Here is a 22,745-nt window from a genome sequence, read left to right as displayed (position 1 = left end):
CAGATGTTATTTATATAAAACAAAAGGTAAGCAGTACAGGTCAGGAAACTTCAAGGTGGATCAAAGTTCAATGGGAGGCTATGTCACTGATTCTAAAACAAGAATAAAAATAAAAATAAAAATAAATTTACATATATATATGTAAATTTATTTTATATATATGTAAATTTATTTTATATATATGTAAATTTATACACACACACACACACACACACACTTGATGGAAGGCATGATCAAGTACAAGCTTCCCTCAAAGAAACAACAACTAAAGCACGATCTGAGGGATGAGCTAGAATTCTTTTATGAATTTGGAAATTAGGGGAAGGAACTACTTTAAAAAGAGGAGACAGTATGCAAATGTTCTGTGGCCAGAGTGAAGCATGGCATACTTGAAAAACTGGAAGGCCAGTGTGGTTAGAACTCCAAGAGCAATAGAATGAAATACATGGGGGATGGTTTACATAGAAACTAATATTTTGATAAAGTATTTTAAAAATAGACAGTGACTTGGTCAGATTTTAACATTAAAATGTCACACTGTGTATAGGAACTTTCTGTACCTTTTGTGTGACTTTTCTCTAAAACTAAAACTTCTCTAAACAATAAAGTCTGCTAATATCACTCTGGCTACGGTGTACAGGATGGAGCAGAGTGGGAGGGAGAGTACAGTCTGAAGACACACTAGGAGAACACTGCAGTTCTCCAGGACAGAGGGCCAGACACTGAGGACCCTCACTACCAAGAAGTCAGGGAAAAGAGAAACAAGCAGTAGTGACTGAGGGACATGGACAGTTAACAAGGCTGAACACCAGGAACGTGTAGTATCCTCAGACCCGAATAAAGAAAGTGACCAACTGTGTCAAATGATTCCAAATGGGCACTTATTATAAGTATTGAAACTTAAACACTGGATTCAGAAAAATTGGGTGTCATTTAGGACATTAGTAAGAAAAAGTCTTCTGAGGGGTAAAAATAGATTGGGTGAAGATAGGAATCAAAAAGGATATAGAACAGAATCTAGAGGAGTTTCTGAGTTGATAGAGAATGCAAAAAGTGTGGTGAAGAGATTATTTTATAAATCAGAGGAATAATAGCATGATTGGATTTTCCTATTTTTTCAACTGAGCATGCAAAGAATTAATTTGCTTTTTCAATAAAAATGCCAGTTCCCAGCATACACTTGGAAACTTATGGAAATACCACAATATGGAAGTCAAAGCAACATAACAAGAGGGAAACAGAACAATCAGTAGATTGGAATTCCTGAAAAGATGGAAGTGAATGGAGTTCAAAAACAGACAAAGGACTGGATTTGTGAAGGAAAAAGGCAGTTTCTCTGTTGTAATAGAGGAAAAGAGGATTTAATGGAAGTTAAAACAAGCTCCATATATTTGATATCAGGAAATTGGAGAAATAGCCATAAAATTAAGTTGGCAGAGAAGTTATCTATGGGAGAGAGGGTGATCAAAAATCAAAATCAAAATAAATCAACTATTTGAATGATAATCGATTTGCATCAGCTGGGTCCCTGTGAAATGAGTTACTTATCTTTCAATCAAAGAACCTATTATGAGAAATCATAGTTCATAGATTGGAGCCAAAGAGCCCAGAAGCACAGTTTTGTCATTATCTCCTCTGTGTTTCCTGTGAGCAAGTGACACATCAGGAATAATGAGTCATGCGAAAAAGACAACGTGATTGGTGCTGAAGAGATGAACCCCACACTGGGTCACGCCCCTGCGCTAATCATTCTCCAGAAGCCTTAATTGCCTGTCTTGATACCACTTGCTCCTCAGTATCCTGAATGACAAGTTGGTAATTCACCACAGAAGCCTTGGGCCACTGGAAAAGATGTATCCAGACCTCCCTTTGGCTTTCTGCCCCGGACTAGACACAGCACAGCAGTGTGTGATGCATTCGCATGCCACTTTTACAAAGAGTTTGTTAGACGCAAATAAAACTGGCCTTGATTTAAAAGAAAGAATAAAAAAGAAAGTAACAATAACACTAAGGCTAGATGTCTGGTCTATTTCCGTTAGGCGAAATGTCAACAGCAAAACAAAACACTCTGAATAAAATTAAATCCAAGGTCAGTTTTCAGGAGAGAGTATCTAGGTTTGTTTTCTGGACAGCCCCCATTTCTGTTTCACATCTTCTTAGTTCCTGCTTTGGTGGCTAAATCATTCAGGCTTTTTGATCTTTAGGAAAAGTGGAAGTAGAATTTTGGATGGCCATGGGATGCCCATGTCTCAAGGTGAAAATTTCTGCTTCTTCCTTGGAGGACTAGGATGGAGCTCAAGCAGTCAGGGACAACCTGATGGAGAGTTTGCCCTAAAACAAGAAACCCCTAGAAGAGCACGTAGGTATCATTGCCTCTTTTAATTCCATTGGGAGCTGAATTGTGTTTCCCAAAAATACAGGTTTTGAAGTTCTAACCCCCAGTACCTTAAAATTTAAGAATTCTAAATTCCTAAATGTGGAAACAGATCCTAAAGAGGTAAGTTGAAATGAAGTCACTAATTCAATATAGTTGTTGTCCTTACAAGAAGAAGAAATTAGGATATAGCAGAGATCAGAGTAAGATCCCCTGAAGGCACAGGGAAAAGGGGGGGCATAGGAACCAAGGAGGGGCCCTTCCAAAGAAACCCACTCTGACACCATCTTGATTTTGGACTTTCAGTAGATGAATTCTGAGGAAAAAGTTCTGTGTAGGCCACCCAGTTTTAGAGACTTTGTTATGGCAGTTTTAGAAAATTAATAGACACTGCAAACACTCTCTGCCCACTCCCTTTTCCTGTCACAGGGCCTCTGACAGTTAGCACAGGACTCAGGGCTATGCCAGCTTTATTCTTTCTTCAGTGCTGGGTGTGGAGCCCAGAGCTTCACACATGATAGGCAAGTCCTCTACAGCCAAAGTGCCCTCCACCCCTGCTGCAAACTTTTGTCACTCTTATTTATTAGCAGTTGTCACGCTGGACATCATTTTGTTTCTTTTGATATATTCCTTTTCTCATGAAATGTGATTTCCCCTTTTCATTCCCACATCATTTGTGACCTATGGGTTGCTCTCCACTGACCGTCAACTCACCCACACTCACTCTCTCTCTAGCCAAGATACAGCTTCGAGAAGACCCTCCATGGAAGAAGAACCGCCTGGAGACTCTATTCACATAATAGCAGCTGACGTTTGTTTAGGACCTCACCATCTATTTTCTTAGCTTGATTTGATTGCAAGGCTCTTTTTAATTATTGTTTGAAAGAGGCAGGTAAACACAAACAGCTTCAGAATGCATAATTAAAACCACACCACAGAGAACAATGAGAGGAAAAAAAAACACGTTTATTTGTCTGGCAAATAACTTGTTAATATATAGCCTCTGTCAATGAAGTAATGAAAAATACTGTTTGTTTTAGTGTTAATGAAGGACTGAGGGATGAGGCAATGAGGACTCTTTTTGAAGAGTAAAGAGTGTGTGAAGTTAATGAACTTCTCTAGTCTCCAGGCTCCTAAGGCACTGGGGAAAAGAGCTATGATCCAAATAAATAATTCAGAGTTGGAAGGTTCTAAAATCCAATGCAATCATTCCACAGAGATAAGAAAGTGAAGTCCAGTTTATGCATTAATTCAACAAGCATATTTTGAGCATGTACCGTATGACTACACTCCATAAGGCACTGGAAAAAAAGGTGTCATCTCTAGTCCTAAGACTTCCCAAAACATGAAATATTAGTACCAAGAAGAGAGGAAGGGAATGCAGAATATACCAATTTTCAAACCCATAATGTCATTTCTTCCTGTCATCTTTATTTCTCTTAACTCTTGGATATTTGGCCTATATGGGATAGAGATAATAAACTGACCCATATTCTTTCTGGGATATGAAGGTTGTAGTGTGTGGTGGGTTTGTGGGTTTATATGGGTGTGAGTCTAGTTATTGTATTTATTAAGAAAGTAAATAAATACACTGATTGACAGCAGGAAACATGCTATTTATCCATCGCAAGCCATATTAAACAAGCTGTTATATGAACAGCCTGTCGCATATCAGTACAGGCTTGATATATGTTTTAGTAAACATTAAATAAGAATATCATGGAAGTATTTCTCATACTAAGGCTACAGGAAAACTAGGGGTGGGGCAGGGATATATTTACAATAAATGAATGGTAGGTGAAATAAATTATCCCTCTCTGAGTAGATGTTTGTTAATTTCATTTTCTTTTACCTGAAAACAAAATATTTTTATTATCTGTGAGATACTTAGCACTGTAAGATGAGAATGAATATTGTAAAAATAAGAGTTTGAAAGATGATTGGAGGATATTTAATCTTACAAGGGATGTTTTAATCTCATAACACTTATGAAAAGCTCCCTGAATTTTGTGTGGATTGAACTAAGTATGGGAAAAGGTTTTCATGCTAAGCACACCCAGGCTCCTATTAATAGTATTCATTATTTTAAAAGCCACATAAGAGATCTCAGCTCTTGTCAGAATCTAGAGTCTAAATAAGCTAAGTCAGGGCTAAAAAGAGACTTTCTGTTTGGTCACTAACACTTTTTAGGTTTATGATGAATTTTTTTCCTTATAAAAATATTCAGAGATGTTTTTTTCCCAGTAAAAATGTTGGCACATAATTTCTGAATCATGATTTTGAGGCAGTGGGTGATGCCATGGCCTGGGGAGACAGGCTGTCTCTGAGTTCTAATTCTGGCTCCGGTGGCACCAGTAGGGATTAGTGATTTATATTCATATCTTCAGCCTTCTTTTCATAGGTTTGCTTTTTTTATCTAGCCATGGCCCATAGAAGGTCAAATCTGGTCCATTGCCTCTATTTTACATTTTTAACTGGGAAAAAACTGAAACAGGAATAATATTTCTTGATATTTGAAAATTATACAAGATTCCTATTTCAGTGTCCATGGATAAAGTTTTATTGGAACACAGCCACACACATTTATTTACTCTGACAGCAGAGTCAAACAACTGTAAGAGACCTTATGGCCTGAAGTCTAAAATATTTAATCTCTAATCTTTTATAGAAAATGTTCACTGGTCCCTGATCTAGCACTTAGTGATGATGGATGGATCAGTGGGATGATAAGAACTCTGCTCGAAGGGCCACTTCTCATAAGTGATCATATGATCACAAGTTCTATCGCTTCATAAGTGCCCTAAAAGCCACTTGATCAAAGTAATATTAGCCAGAATTTTAAAGGATTAAAAGCATTTTAAAAATGTTCATTGTGTCATGTTAAGAGCTTCTTTCAAATGTATGTTTTAAGGCATTTTTAAGTAGGAAGGGAATTTGGAAACAAAAATCCCAGAAACGTTTTTTCCTTTTTTTAATAAAAGAATACATAGTAGCTAAAACATACTGATTTTTGCCGATGCATTTATTTAATTCATGTTCAGGACCACTTGTGCATATAGAATTATATTTTCCTACCATAAGCAACTCCTACTCACATTCTCTAAATGATCTGCACACATTAAAACTGAGCAAAAGCAAAACAAAAGTGAGCCAAAAAAGAAAAAAAAAAAGGCTGCCTACAGACTTATGCAGACAAAAGAGAGAGAGAGAGAGATTGTCACAGTTGTTTTGGGATAACAAATATAATTGTATGGATTTTAGCTTAAAGTACCAGCATAGAAGAGGGAAAAAGTTAAGATAAAGGGACCATTGTAAAATTAAGATGCCTTAGCAGCATATTTAAATAAGTAATCAACAAAATTACCAACTTTTATGCTAAAACACATTGAAATATCCCTACATTTTCATATAAAATAGATGCCAAACACTGACTTAAAAACTTTATTAAATGACACAAGGTTAATGTATCCAATGACTTTGTTTGTTAAACCCAGAAGGAGCTGCAGATACTGACATGGATGGTAAACTTCCATTGCTGATGTTACATAATTATTTCAAAAACTCAAAAACTGGCCAAGCATTTTTTCTTTCCCAGAGACACCCATGAATATCTGTCAAAACTATTTATTTCTCACTTGGCTTATTACATAACACAGCTGCACTGACCATCTAAGTAGGTTCAAGTTTTGGTAAATTAAAAATTTTATAGCCTCCAGGCACATGAAATGTCTATCCAGGAAACACTATGTTGTAAATGCATGAAATAGGTTTGTGGGGTTACGTATCCGTAAGGACCAGGAAAAGAACAACTAAATCAGAGATAAAATTTTAACCCTGAATAGTATATAAAGCAATTAAAAATAATTTCAAAAAATGTGTCATGTTTGTATATACATATACATAAATCAAATTCATAAATACACAGGAAAATACAGAGGTAAATAGGGAAATAGAGATTGAGACCATAAGACAGATTAAGATACTCTCTGGTTCCAGATATATATTATTATTCTTAACCAATGGTCTATTTTTGGACTTGAGGGAATCTCTAAACCCTCAAAAGTATGTACATTTTGCTAGGTATATGGATATTTCTGGCATGAGAATCTATAGTGCATTTATTAAATTCTCTAGACACCCATGTCATTCAGTTCCTATGAAATCCTTGTAAAATAATTAGAATGAAAATATTTCTACTTTAATTTACAGATGTAATATGTATTTGTCTGAGAGTAGTGGGACTAATTAGCACAGTCATGGCAAAAGTAGGATAAATAACACCTTGTACTTTTTTGAAGGGCTTAAATTTGTTTTCAGGCAGATAAAAATCACACAAGATTATCCTTCAAAAATCTCTTTTCTTTCTGTTTCCATAGCTACTTCTACAATCCTGCTTCCCTTTTCTTCTGCATTTACCTCTTCTCTTCTTTCCCTGTGGGAAGGAAAAAGGATAAGAAAACCTCCTAGATCTAATTATTACTGATTTGGGGCACTGGACTGAGATGGGCTTTGAGGGTCTATAATACTGGAGATTGTCTTTGCAACTGGGGCTTGGTTTGGTTCCTAACATGTGATTAGCATCAGGTGTATTTTTTGGTGACTAGACACTGAGTGATAACTTGGCCAGCACATGCAAGGAGTTTGTGAAGAAGCCTAGAACAATTTCAGCATTGTTTACTTTGTCATGAGAACTGGACCCCAGAGTGTAATTGTTTTCTGTGGGAAAAACATTCCACACAGCATCTTCCTTTGCTTTAGTTATTAACATGTGATTAAAACCACCACTGGCAAGTGTGTTTCTCCCCATTTTTCCATCATTGCAGAGTGATGACCTTAGAATGTGCTTTCAAAGAATTATAGGTGTGCATCTTTATCCAGAGTCTGTTTTTATGATGAGCTTAAACAAAATACTTGCAAATAAGGAAAATGTCTATGCTCACTTCAAGTACCAAAATGCTCATCCTTAATGGATGAGCTGAGATGAGATACCAGTGTATCCATTTCAGTTCAAAAAATTAACTCCACATGTTCAGATTTCAGAAAATATGCTTCAGGTTATAATGTACTGCTGCCTCATTTAACTCATTTAAGCCCTCCAAATGACAAATGCCCTGTCCTGCAGTTTGGAGTAGCCTTAAGAGGCATCCAAGCCTCAGAGCTCCTCAAAGGATCAGATATGACATCAATTAGATGTCATCATGGGCCAGCTTCTCCTGCTCCATCCTACCTTCCTAACTATCACACATGAACTATCTCCAGAGAGCATGCCCCAATAATTATTCTGGCATAATCTCCACCAGAATGTGCTTCCTGGGAACTCAGTTGAAAATTATAGATAGATATAAACAGAGAGTTTCCTCTCCACTTTCTTGGAATTGCTGCCAAGACCCAGGGCTGAAGAAAAAAGTACCCACAACATGCTAAGTTGAAAACACCAGTGGTGTTATGCTGAGCAACTTCCCCACAGGGCATGCTGAAAAAGACATATCAGAGAAGGAACTCTGCCCCTGGCTATTATAAGGTGAGGTCTAGAAAACAGGAAGTGCTACCTGGAGAAAGCAGTTTTCAAGATAAATATTATTTTTTGAGGGCAAGGATATCTCCTATCTACTAGAACAAGTCAGGAAAGCCCAAGAGCATTGCTTGTAAATTTTGAACTGTGACAGAATAGTCACCCATCCCTTCACTAAATTGAGGAATCCTGATGGCCTCTGAAGTTTGTCATGCCATTGGCCTTGCTGGGTGCTATAGCTGATGACCCACAGACAGAAGGATAAGATGAAGGAGGAAGCAACAGGGAAATAGCCTGCTTTTTTATTAGTTGGCAGGCCAGGAAGCATGAGTGTCCTGGTAGATGAATCAACACAAAGAAGCAGCTGGCCTTGAAGTCCTCATATTGCACTCCATCCAACAGGACCATCTCCAGTGTGGGAGTAGCTTACTATGTGAAGTAGGTTACCAATTGCAAGGTCATGGTAAAAGCCACAAATAAACCCCATGAAAGTGTTAACATTTGGAAAGGAATGCAATGACCAGTCAGTGTGAGGGGGCTGCACCCAGCAACAACATCTGTATAGGAAGAATTCTATCTCCTTCTATCCTTTCAGTCTCTTCATCAGAGAGGAAAGAAGAGAAGTAGGAAAGGGAAGTATGTGAGGAATCTCTCTCTATTTCAGCCACCAGATAGGTCTTTGCAGCACCAGGGAAAGAAATGATCCTACACAGCAGGAAATAAAAGTTCAACATAGCAAAGTGGATGTCATTTCATATGACCAAGATTCCTTCAGAAATATGGTAAATATATATATACACTTCAATAAATATCTGTTCAGCATCTTGTGTTATGTTGTCCTAGTTGCAAGGGATATAGTAATGAGCAAGAAAGATACATTCGATCTAGATGGAGTTAGTTCTTTGTCTCTTTACCTTTCTAAGTCTGAATCATTTTATTTTATTTATTTTTTCTTTTATATATATATTATATATATATATATATATATATATATATATATATATATATATATATGATAGTGGAATGTATTACAATTCTTATTACACATATACAGCATTTTATTTTTCTGAGAAAGTTAAGGCATCATTACTTCATTAATTTTTCTGTTTATTATTTTTTTAAATCACCAGAAGGAAAACTCTACCAGAACACATTTTAAGAAGCAAAAAAGACAACATTTTCTTTCTTCAAGGACTATACATTAAAGATCTGCCAACATTTATTTCTCAACCACATTTCCCAAAAGCTTAGTACTTGGCTGTAAAAGTTTACTCCATTCTAAAATTTGGCATGTCTGACAGTAAAGTCTTCATATTTGCCAATTTGGCTGACATCTTTTTGAATAACAAGTAGGGAAATTAGAAAAAATTGGAGTGAAATGCTATAAACCATGGCAATATTCAAAGAGATGATTCTTTTCAGGAGATAATGAACCTATACAAATTAACCCTAAATTATGGTAGATTGTTTCTGCCGATAGATTCTTACAAAAGCCTAGAGCCTGGGTAGAGATATATGAACAAATATAAACAAGTAGTGTACAAAAGGTGACATTCTCAATTCTGTTGAAAATTCTTCATTTTTCTTATTTGCACACTATTATCCTTTAGTTTCATAGTACATTTCAGAATAAAGCAAAATCAGAAACAAACAAAAATTCCTACTATAGGTGAATAATTATAAAGCCATACAGTGCACCTGTGGATAAGCTGTATGCTTACATAAGTGGTCTGTGAACATGTGATACTAGGTTGTATAGCAAAGAGCTTGCTGTTGGCTTTTGTCAGTTTTGTTGGAAATCATTATGGTCTGATAAGATTAAATAATTTAATATCCCCCTATTCATTCATGTACATTGAAAATCAGACTTGAGGTGTTTGCCAGAAAAGCATAGGTGTGTTAGGTCTGTAAGCATCATTTTGAGGGCAGGTTTTCAGAAGTGGCATTTGAGAGAATTCTACACAGAAAGCCAATGTAGGATAATATGCGTTATGTAGGTAGGAATACAAAGGGGTCTGTACAAAGTGCCAAACACATTCTGTAACTTCCTACATCATACAACTTCTGACACATGAAAATGCTCTATTGTTACTGCCCCAATTTCCATGTTAGATTTTTACACAATTGGAAGAATTGGATAGTATTTTCTTATCATTCCTATTTGCAAAGATAAACCAAGTGTCTTGCTATCCCCAGATAATTCTGTGTTTGAAAAATCTGATGAAAATTAAAACAGATCTCTGAATTCATGTACAAGTATACAAGTGTTTGCTGGAAATGCTTTCCTGATTCAGAGTCACACAAATGACCGAGATTAATAACACACACTAGATTCTTGGTGTGGCAGTTCATGTTTTCAGTTCTTCTTCAAAGAATTATTTGGCATAGTTCTCTTCACAGTTCATAAAATAATTCAAAATTATAAAACTCAACTTAGCAGCTACTATTCTACCCATTGCAGTAATAATTCAGAAAACATCTTTTCAAATGAAGTATGGACATAATTTATTTACCTCCAGATTCACAGCAAGTTTGAATTTTCTCCTGAATGTTCAGCTTTTATATTACACAGTCTTAAATTTTGCTCACCAAAAGCCATCATATACCTGCACTGCCTGCGAAACATATGCTCTGCAATAGCAGAGTTGGAGGAAAAGTTCTCTCCCTGATTTCCTGGGCTTTGACACTCTCTTGAGAATATTCATCTATGTTGCATTAGAACTTCTTCACCAAAAGATGAAACCTCTATGCAGCTAGCAGACCAAATGGGGAAGCAGACTTCTAGAATTATTGGAGATGAAAAGTCAAAGCCATCAGTTTAATACCATGATGGTTTAAAAGCCAACAGGCACTGATGTTTGAGAATAAATAGGGAAAGAAATTTCCTCTACTAATACTTCAAAGACTTAGCAACATCTGGAATCTGGTTCCATACGGGGTATTCCACAAAGAAGTCAGAATAAAAGGATTTTAATAGGGCAAACAAGATTCAGGTTTCCTACAATATGTTCTCCCTGGGGGGAAACAAATAACACGATGCATCTGACTAACCTTTCTGCACTTCAGCTGCATTAATTAACATTTAGTCATGGATTCCATTGTGAGCCAGATGAACTCAATGCTACAGCTGTTTTCATTGAGGGGAAAAAATATGCCCTTACATTTTAGATTCCCAGCACTCCAAAATCTGGGAAAATTTGTTTTATTGACTGCCTTTGTCCCAACATTATGTATATGAATTTCATATTACACAAATAAATTCACACCCACCCTAGGCTGTGATTGTGTCAATATCAATATCATGAAAACTAGATCAGCCAGAGCCAATACTAACTATAAAAACCACATTTTTAACTCCTTTCTTCTTATGTCAAGGGATAAGGAAAGACTGAACAACTGATCAAAGAAGTAGATCACGGACTTGGAGAAATTGTTGCTGGGTTATTCAACAATGTAAATGGGGATGGAGTACTAAGGGGGATGGGTGCAGATGCCTAGGGAAAATAAACAGATGTTGCAGAAATTTAACTGCAGAATCTGGTGAAATGGCAGAGACATCCTCAACTCTCCACGAAAGCCAAACATGTGGAAGTGGTTGGTTGGGAGCAAACTTGAGGTACAGAACTGTAATACTTGGTTAGTCATTGAAAGAGGGTTTTTTGCTTGTTTTGTTTTTTATAGGAAAAGCCCATTTAAATAAGATGTAGTTTTGTAAAAGGAAAGAGATCAGTGAATCAGCTAGGCAAAGTATTCTACCTGTAATACCTTGTCAAATTTCTATACGATAATCACTGTAAAATCAGATTTAGATCCAGTAGTCCTTTACAAGCATCGAGTCCTGACTTCTGGTTTACTGTGGAGTCTCATGGATGAATGAGAATTCAATTATCATTTGATCATGAGTATGTGCATGTGTGCACATATATTTGTATCAATGTACACTTTGGAAGTCATTATCTCTGTAAATATTACTAACCAGATTTGATACTCATCTTAATGAGTAACTCAAGAAGATTAAAACTTGTCTGATGTGTCTTTATCTTTACCAACATAAAACAACAATACTTTAATCAAACCAGAAAAAATATCTTACCTGGAACTACTTCAAAAAGGAATTTTCCTGGATTTTCTTCATTGCAGGGATGTTCAAGGACTTTATTTCCAGGCAGAAAAATAGTTCCCTGTGAACACAAATTCCCCAACATCAACACAATTGCAAGCACCACCAGGCATCTCATTATCATCATCATTTTCAGTGAATAGCTAAGATGCCTTGATAAACCAGTGTACAGTAACATTCATCACGCTGCTCATATTCCTGGTAATCAAATATCATGTTTTAGAATGATATGCATTTAACATTTAACAAATATTTGTTGTGCATCAAATGTGTATAAGACACTGTGTTGACTTCTGGATTCATTCAAGTATCAAAATCTTAAGTGAATTCTGTGTGCCCAAAATTTCACTGAGTATTTGATCAATATCACATTATGTAATTGTGGGAATAAGCTTACAAACTAGGTATTATTTTCCTCATTTTAAAGTTGTGAAAAACAAGGTAGGGACATTAAATAACTTAGGCAAAGTTGCAATTAGTCTTCTGTTGTGCTGTAGTTTTGTGTCTCCCCCAAATTGAAAATTTAATCCCAGTGCAACAATGTTAGGACATGGTAGCTAATGGGAGGGAGGTATTTAGTTATGAGGGCTCCACCCTCATGGATACATTAATGACCATTATAAAAGAAATTGAAGCTGCAAGTTTGATGTCCTGCTTTCTCTAACCCCCTCTTTGTCCTTAAGCTATGGGATGACATAGCAAGTCGGTCCTGACCCCTTGATCTTGAAATTCTCCTCCTCGGGAACTGTGAGCAAATATATTTAAGTTGATTACAAATTACCTAGTCTCAGGTATTCTGTAATATTAGTACAGAATGGAGTAACTCATTTTGAACAACTTTTATCTTTTCTGTTGTATTTCTTTTAGTGTATCATTCCCATCAGTATCAAGACACATATAAAAGTCTATCCTATTAAAAATAAATACTGATTCCATTTGCCCTTTCAGGCATTGTCCTATTTTTTTCATTGTCTACCAAAGACTTGTCTACACCAAAGCTCTTTCCTCATATGCATTCATTGCAGCCTAGTCTGTATAGCCATAAAATCCATTTATAGGACTCTCACATACTGCATGCTTGACAATGTTCCATTCTCCATGAGCGTGACTTCCCAGGAGCATTTAGCTATTGATCACTATTTCTTGAAGCATCTTCTTCTCTTGGTTGTTTGATTTTCCCCAGTTTTTTCCATTACTTTTCTGTTAGTAGAATCTCTTCTGCTGACTTTAATTCAACTTATAGCTATTAGAATTTTTCAAAGATTTATTCAATGATTCCTTCTCTTCTGACTCTTTTTTTTTTCTCTTCAAACTATCATCACATCCACACCTATGACTTCAATGAGTCACGTCAACAAATATCAGACTAATGTTTCCTACCCTGGACTCACTAAGCTTCAGAACTTCGTATCCAAGAACTTATTAGACATTTATATCTCAAAGGTATTCTAAGCTCAATTTACTTGAATTAAAGTGCAACTGAGCCTAGTCCTCATTATGTATTCCTAGCTCAGTGACACACCACCTTTCATTCAGTTGCAAAATCTGGAATTGTAGAACTCATCTCTATTCTACTGTAGCTTTACTGCCGCTACTCCTTTCTTTTAGTGACAATCATCTCTATGTAGCATGTTTCAAACACCCTTCACTGGATTCTCTGCAATGCTCTTAGCATCTTTCAATCCATTCTTTTAAAACACAGAGTTTTCATTGTATAAGTCTTTCACCTCTTTTGTTAGGTTGATTCCCAAGTATTTTATTTTTTTTTTGAGGATATTGTGAATGGAGTGGTTGTCCTCATTTCCATTTCAGAGGATTTGTCGCTGATATGCAGGAATGCCTTTGATTTATGCGTGTTGATTTTATAGCCTGCCACTTTGCTGAATTCATTTATTAGCTCTAATAGTTTCTTTGTAGACCCTTTTGGGTCTGCTAGGTATAGAATCATGTCTTCTGCAAATAGTGATAATTTAAGTTCTTCTTTTCCTATTTTTATGCATTTAATTTCTTTCATCTGTCTAATTGCTCTGGCCAGTGTTTTGAGAACTATGTCGAACAGAAGTGGTGAGAGAGGGCATCCCTGTCTTGTTCCAGATTTTAGAGGGAATGCCTTCAATTTTTCTCCATTCAGAATGATGCTAGCCTGAGGCTTAGCATAGACTGCTTTTACAATATTGAGGTATGTTCCTGTTATCCCTATTTTTTTTAGAGTTCTGAACATAAAGGGATGCTGTACTTTGTCGAATGCTTTTTCTGCATCTATTGAGATGATCACTGCTACACTGCTGCGTCGATGTTCATAGCAGCACAATTCACAATAGCATGACTGTGGAACCAACCTAGATGCCCTTCAATAGACGAATGGATAAAAAAAATGTGGCAGTTATACACAATGGAGTATTACTCTGCATTAAAAAATGACAAAATCATGGAATTTGCAGGGAAATGGATGGCATTAGAACAGATTATGCTAAGTGAAGCTAGCCAATCCCTAAAAAACTAATGCCAAATGTTTTCTTTGATATAAGGAGAATAACTAAGAACAGAGTTGGGAGGAAGAGCATGAGAAGAAGATTAACATTAAACAGGGGTGAGAGGTGGGAGGGAAAAGGAAAGAGAAGGGAAATTGCATGGAAATGGAAGGAGACCCTCAGGGTTATACAAAATTACATACAAGAGGAAGTGAGGGGAAAGGGGAAAAAAAAAACAAGGGGGAGAAATGAATTACAGTAGATGGGGTAGAGAGAGAAGATGGGAGGGGAGGGGAGGGGGGATAGTAGAGGATAGGAAAGGCAGCAGAATACAACAGACACTAGTATAGCAATATGTAAAACAGTGGATGTGTAACTGATGTGATGCTGCAATCTGTATACGGGGTAAAAATGGGAGTTCATAACCCACTTGAATCAAAGTGTGAAATATGATTTGTCAAGAACTATGTAATGTTTTGAACAACCAACAATAAAAATTAAAGAAAAAAAAACACAGAGTAATCTTTATGAACAAATTTGTTATTGTAACTTCCACACTAAAAATCCTTTAGTGGCTTTCATTTGTTCTAGAACAAAGGACTGGATGGTTTGACTCCATTCACATTTTTAAGGTAATTTTTGTTGCTTTCTTTGGTTTTATATGATCTAGCTAACTGATTTTATATAAATAATATCATGCTCCCATTTACATTAGGACGACATTCTTTCTCTGGTTCTTTGATACTCACTATTCAAATTAACTAAATCTAAAATATACTTGCATCAATTCCTAATTTATCCTCAATGACTAACACTTTATCCAGCATGTAGTTAGTTAACACTAAAGAAGTGTATTGTTGAGTGAATGATACTCTTAGTATAAGAAAGCCAGTATCCCAAACCACACATGCTGGACTCAGACACCCATGCCCAGTCCATTATGTTATATTGTCAGTTTATCCCAGCTTGAAGTAATATTTAGCTCAACTAGTATTTTACTCAACTCTCATCCTACATGGTTTGGCACAGAAAATTATAGTCATCAACTATTTCCCTATTTCTGGTCGAGTGATAAAGCAAACCACTAACTAAAATCAAAGTAAGTGTCAGTTACACGTATATTTTCTCCTTTGTTTTTTTCCTCCAGGAAGCAAATTTTCCTACTTCACTTTTTATTTAACTTCCTTTGGCCTATAGATTCCATTTTGAAAAATCTGGTATCTTATTAGTAACCTTTAAGAACTACTAAATAATTTGAAGATATTCATCATAATTGAGACCTTTCTTTCTTTCATTCTGTAGGTTTAATCTATATGGTTTCTAAACATGGTGATAATGTCAATGGATTTATTCTATATGCTGAAATGATTTTGTGAAGTAATTAAATTTGTAACTTAGGCTTGTTTTACAACACAGTATCCAACCCTCCAGACAGAGCATTCATTTTATGCATAGCTGTGTATATGTGTATCCCTGATATTAATTCTATACCTTTAGGCTCTACTTAGGATATTACACTGTACATGTGCCACACAAATCACATGTAAACTCTCCTGCATACACAACATTTCCACGTGATCCCCAACCTTGCTTGGCAATTAGAAGATTCCAAGTAATGCTATCTTTTTATACATAGCAAGTAGATACTTCTAACTGAAATTTTAATTTTTGATTTTAAATTTGACATTGTATAAGTTTTATATTTTTACAGTTTTCCAGAAAATTTGTGATATAAATATAAGAGTTGAAATATTGATTCTATGTATTTAAGGCTAAATACTCTGTAATTTACAAATACTTATTACGGTTAATTCACTATGTCATTCAGTAAGTTAAGTAATTTGGTTTAAATAACTACCTTGATCACCTTATTTAGAAACCATGTGATTGAAATCCCTCTCTCAGAGAAGTTAGTTATTTTACAGTTATTGTTAGTTATTTCAAAGCATTTAACAATATCAGAAATGGATGGTGTTGGAGAAGATAATGCTAAGTGAAGTTAGTCAATCCACCCCCCAAATGCCAAATGTTTTCTCTGATATAAGGAGGCTGATTCATAGTGGGATACAGAGGAGGAGAATGGGAGGAATAGACAAACTCTAGATAGGGGAGAGGGGTGGGAGGGAAAGGGAGGGGGCATGGGGTTAGCAAGGATGGTGGAATGTGATGGACATCATTATCCAAAATACATGTATGAAGACACGAATTGGTTTCAACATACTTTATTTGCAACCAAAGATATGAAAAATTGTGTTGTATATGTATAATAAGAATTGTAATGCATTCTGCTGTCATTTATTTTTTAAAAAATCAATAAAAAAGAAGATGCACATAAAAAAGAATAAAGTCTCTAACCACCTTAGATAACCAATATTAACACCAAATACATTTTTCTATATTTTATTTGTACATATATATGCAAAACCAGTAATTTTTTGCAAAAACATAACAATAACAATAATAAAAAAGATTTATTGATTATCGGCTTCAAAATTAAAAATCATACATTGTTATAATGTCAATGTAATACTTGGTGTCATTTTTGATAAGTTGAATTGTATAGACCTTGCTGGAATGCTCTACTGCTGTAAAGTGTTCATGGTACTTTTGTGTTATTATAAAGAAAATTTAATAAACATCCACAAAGACAAATATTTGAGTTCCTTCCTAACTTTTTTCCTTAATGCAAATACCTAAAAGGGAATTAGTGGGGAAAAATAAAAGCATACACTATTGGTTGCAGAGACTTGGTTAATTCTCCTAGAGTTGCTCTAAATTCACCAACCAAACAACCAACCAACTAACAAGCAAGAATTATTCTAGTGCCCGAACTAACTTGAAAGTAATTTATTTTTTGAGAGACTACCATATGTTAGATATTACTCCTATAATTATCTAAGGCATTGTGAGGCAATGGTGAAAGAAGCAAATAATAAAATCTATTCTCAATACAAGATTAACACAATACATACATATAGGATCAATGAGTGGCAAAGAATGTAGAAAAGAATCAAATATAAGAAAAGTTTAAAAAGAGAATGCCAGGAAACTCTGATTAGTTAGGAAAGATAATATAAAGAAAACAGTTGTCAAAGGACTATGGAGTTTTAAGATTTAGTGAGCAAAGGGTAAGCTTCCAAAGTGGAGGAAATAACATCAACAAAAGCAGGGATTAGAGACACATGTGCAGAGCACATTAGAATATTCAAAATATCCATAAGGAAGAGTAATTAGGAAGTAGGAGGGTTGGTTACATTGCTGAAGATGTGCTACAGAAAGTTCAACCCAGCTGAGGACATTGCACTTGATATCCATGGCAATTGAGAACTAGTGCACCTTCTTGTGTAAGTCAGAAGGAGACTTAAGAACACTGGTTCTAAAGAGTCTGTAATCAGAAATCAATTACTTTGACATAAGATGGTCAATGTCCAGACCTTCACAAATAGGTCTGCAGTAGAAATAGCATACATTTATGTTAGAGATATATTATGAGAGAGATATTTTCAAGACATGTTAAAGAAACTGTCCCTAGCTTAAACAGGGAACAAAAAAGAAAGATTCAAAGAAGACTTCAATATTGTTTACTCTATCTTGAGAAGAAAGGTGGTGTATCTTGTTAGAAATCAGGAATTAGGAAGATTCAGGCTTTAAAAGGCCCCTCTGGGAACTTGAACCAAAATGATGTGATATTCTTCAATTTTCAGACAGAGGTTACACTGGACATTCTTTATTTGTTATGTAGGTCTTTCAACCCTTCAGTCTTTCCATTACCCCATGCTGTAGTTTGGCTCTGGAACATCTCCCAGAACTGGATCTGAGATGTCCCTCACCTGTTCATGGCTTAGTCCCCAAAGCAGCAGTGTTCAGAGGTGAGGTCTTTGGGCAGGTGATGGACCACTGGAGCTCTAATCACATCAGTGGGTCAATTCTTTGATGACATTATTGGGAGGTGGTGGAAACTGTAGAAGGTAGATCCTAGTTGGAGGAAGTGAGTCACTAGGGTATTCTCTGCAAAGTAGATCTTGTTTTAGCTTCTTCCCCCAACTCCTCCTCCTTCTGGCCACCATGAAGTGAGCATGAGGTGCCCTGCCACATCCCTCCACCAAGACATTCTGCTTCAACATAGGCCCAGAAACAATGGAGCCCAATGACCATGGGCTGAAACCTCTTAGCCATTAGCCAAAATAAATCTTTCTTCCTTTAAGTTGTTTTCCTCAGGTAAGAGATCATGAAAAGCAGACTAACACAGATTCCTGAGTTACAAAATAGCCAGAGTATAGGTACCATTAATTTTCTAAATAAGGGCATATTACCCATGACACCTCACTGCAAATTTTTGTTGATCAGAGAGAAGAAATTCATGTAAAAGGAAAACTTATAAACTTTTTGATAGTTTAGCATATGTGGCAATAGTTACATTGCACTAATTAATCAGCATATTCAGTCTGGAAATACTTTCATCCTTGATAGGTAACATCTCTGTTATAAAGAATCTTCTTCAAATTTTCAAATTGGGATAATATGGTAAGCAAATCTTGCATGGTCTGACAGCTAAGAGTTGGCTAAGTTAACACATTTCAGAACCAATTTGTAGTTTGTTTTCAGCTAAAATTGCTATTATTGAGAAAGCTCATCTCTAGTTATTATCAGATATCTGGACCAAAAGTACAAGAGATTATTAGGACAAGGCTTGATGCTGTTGAAAATAGATATTGGGATCTTTTTCTTTGATATTTGGATGGAAAAATGCATGCCTTTATAGAAAATACTCACATGCTTTGTCAGTTTCTTAAACACAATGGCATGATTTTTCTTTTTCAGAACGAAAAAATGACCATGAGCATCACAAAGAAGTAGGCAAAGTCTAGTCTTGACAATATGTGTCCCATTAAAAATGAGATTAGGCATAGGCTTGAAAATGAGATCAAAGTGAAATAAATATTACTCAGTAGGTTTTACTAGAATAATATATGTTGGTTGATTTTTTTTCTATATAGCAATTTCACTCTTTTATTTAACACATGTTTATTAAATAATACTTACCATGTGCCAGGCCCTGTCCTAGGCACAGGGAATATAATAGTGAGAAAAGCCAGTGAAGTCTATGCATTTCCATTTCTAAGAATTATTTGGGAAGGCAGAAAATTGAAAAGGTATTGCATATAAGTCTTGTTATGAGCAGGAAACAGGATACTGTAGGCTTATGAAAAGTATGAAATCATATCCACTCTGACCATGTAGTAATCTTCCCGTTAACAATGAAGTTTGTGGTCTATCAAATCTATTCTGGAGTCAGAGTGCCCAGGTTTAAAGGTTAAGTTAACTCACTCTAACACTTTTATCAATATGGCATCACGCAAAATACTCCTCCTTTTTCCTCAGTTTCTTCATCCTTAAAATGGGATTAAAGTTGGGCATGGTGGCGATGCCTGTAATCCCAGAGGCTCAGGTCGCTGAGGCAGGAGGATTGAGAGTTCAAAGCCAGCCTCATCCAAAGCAAGATGCTAAGCAACTCAGTGAGACTCTGTCTCTAAATAAAATACAAAATAGGGCTGGGTATTGGGCTCAGTAGTTGAGTACCTCTGAGTTCAACCCCTGCTACCAGAAAAAAAAAGGGGGGTGGATTAAAATAGAACCTACTTCATAACCTTATTGTGAGCTAATTTGTGAGAAGTTTGAAGAAAAATGTCTGGCCTACAGCATCTATTTGTTTTTTAAAAAATCTTCCTATATCCCAGAAGTCTCAATGATATTTGGGGCCCATCTTTGCTAATCATCAAATAATGAAATGATTACAGAAAGGTTAATTTTCTATTGTGAGCATTATTATCCAGTTGAGCAAACAGCCAGTTAAGCTACTTAGAAAATGTGAAGTTAGTTTTTACTATCATGTTTTCAGGCTAGACTACCCCAAACAGGTAGACCACTAATTAACAATCATGATGATAAATAGCATAGCACTTGATGTTGACAATGATGATTGCTAATATTTCTTGACTATTACTTTGCTAAACATATTGCATGCTACTTATATCATTAAAAAGCCCATGACTCTGACACAGGTAATTCTGAATTAATAGATAAGGAAAATGAAGTTCCAGGAATACTAGGCAGAGACTCTGGGACAAGGGATTTCTAATGCATATTTATTTGAAAAACAGAAAAAAGAAAGAAAGAAAGAATGAATGAATGCAGCTGCTTTAAGGATTTTACATTATGTCTCAATTTTTAATAATTAGTTGCTATTAAAGCAGTTTGAGGTTTTATAAATAGTCATCAAGTATCTTCTTACCTTCAGAAATTAGATTTCTGGGTGCAAGTGGGAAGGGAAAGAGAAGAGGAAGACTTGCAAACTGGCGCTATTGTAGGATCTACTTGAGTATTTCTGAGGTGCAAACTCTTTGGGGGAAAACTAACCTAAAAACATTGTTGCAAATTGCCTTATAGAAAAAAGTAGAATAATATTCATAAAGCTGAACAAACTATATAAAATACAGTTTTCCTAAGATAATAAAACACATGAATGCAAGTAATATATGAACTATTATGTATTAGAAATGACAAGCATGATAGCATGACACTATTTTATAAGTGCCAATGGAAACAAGTTCTTTCTAGAGATGTCTCATCTTGCTGTTTTATATTATCAAACTGCAGATCTAGCACTTGAGAAGTTTTGTCATTCTGGGCTCATTTTAATTTTAAAGCAGCATTTACATAATATTGCAAATATTCACACCCTGGGAGGCCAACATGACAGCATTAATTGTGATGGAGAAAAATGTATGCAGTGTTTCCATATAATTCATTTAAAAGCTTTTGATCATCTTTCCAGATACAAGGCTACCTTACCCCCATGTGAACTTCCCCTCTAGACAAATCAAAAGAATATGAATTTTTTTTTTCAGTGCAGTCCTTCTACAGGAACATTCTCCAGGAAGCTTGTACATTACCAGTCTAGCTACTCTGGGGTCACTTTTATTTTTCAACATGTTTTGATTCATTGGAAAATAGAGAAGTTCCTTGTTGATGGCAATGGGAAGGGGAAGATTATAAGTGAAGATAAAGGAAGCTATTATGTTTCTAAATCCAAAATTCTAGAATCACACACCCAAAATTTGTAGAGACTCTTTCTTAATGCTTATGTAATATATGTCCTGCAAATCAGCCTGTGCCCAAAATGTTGTTCAACTTTCTTTCTTTTATTTGTTCTTTTTAGTTAGTTATATGTGACAGTAGAATATATTTTGACATATCATACATACATGGAATATAACTTCCTATTCTCATGGTTGTGCACAACAATGTGTAGTTACAATGATCATGTATTCATGTATGAACAAAAGAAAGTTATGTCCAATTCATTCTGCTGTCTTTCCCGTCCCTATCCGCCCTTCCTTCTCCCCATTCCCCCCTGTTTAGTCTGGTGAACCTCCACACCCACTCCCCCATGTGAGTCAGCATCAGCATATCAGAGAGAACATTCTTAAGGTTCCCTAGGTCATTGTTCAAAGATTATAACTGGAAGGAAAATAAAGTCCAAAGGTCGACACAAAAACCATTCCCTAACAATTTCTACTTGGACTGAAACCCCTTTTGTATGTTGAATCCTAACAGCTATGTCTCAGAAGAAATGCTGAAACAAATAAATTAAGCAGTCCGGAAAAGTGAAGAGATGCAATTTGACCTGGGAGTTCAAGTTCCACTTCCTTAACAGATAACAGAAAGCTACACTGAGATTTATTGGTTCATCCACTTATCCATTTATTCACTAAACATATATCTACTATGTCATTATGTGTTGAAACTGCCAAAACGCTTAGGAAAAAATAAAATGTTAATACAGGTTATCTTTAGATAGTCAGATTATAGATGACTTTGATTTTGCTGAGTTTCTCTATTTGAGTTTTTTAAACAGTCACACATATTTCTGGTATACTAAGAAAAGGTTGATACAGAATCCATTACCCAACAATTTCTACTTGGAATGAAACCGCTTTTTGCATGTTGAATCCTAACAGCTATGTCACAGGAGGAATGCTGAAGCATAAATAAATTGAGCAGCCTGGAAAATTGATATCTATATCTATCTATCTATCTATCTAGGTATATATATATATATATATATATATATATATATATATATATATATATTTTTTTTTTTTTTTTTTTTTTTTTTTTTTTTAAGCAAAAAGCAATAGGAGAAGCCAGGGCTATATGGGCACATGCTGGAACACTAAACTTAGTTTTCTGCCTTATGAAAGGCAT

At 35.6% G+C, this 22,745-nt stretch overlaps 1 protein-coding gene across 4 annotated transcripts in view; it reads right to left on the bottom strand.

The window, feature by feature from the left end:
* The window catches only part of Arhgap24 (Rho GTPase activating protein 24), a 482,648-nt gene that overhangs the window by 252,866 nt on the left and 207,037 nt on the right, over nucleotides 1-22,745 (bottom strand). For 3 of the 4 annotated variants that reach the window (XM_071614402.1, XM_027939807.2, XM_027939806.2), the window contains one exon: nucleotides 11,980-12,067. In XM_071614402.1, the coding sequence (XP_071470503.1) occupies nucleotides 11,980-12,067 (88 nt within the window). Of the gene's footprint in view, nucleotides 1-11,979; nucleotides 12,068-22,745 lie in introns of those variants that run through there. The other variant, XM_071614404.1, reaches the window with a different exon arrangement.

This window comes from Marmota flaviventris, chromosome 7, assembly GCF_047511675.1.
Source record: "Marmota flaviventris isolate mMarFla1 chromosome 7, mMarFla1.hap1, whole genome shotgun sequence".
NCBI lineage: Eukaryota > Metazoa > Chordata > Mammalia > Rodentia > Sciuridae > Marmota > Marmota flaviventris.
Note: the sequence above shows the minus strand (reverse complement) of the source record. Positions and strands in the feature narration are given on the sequence as shown.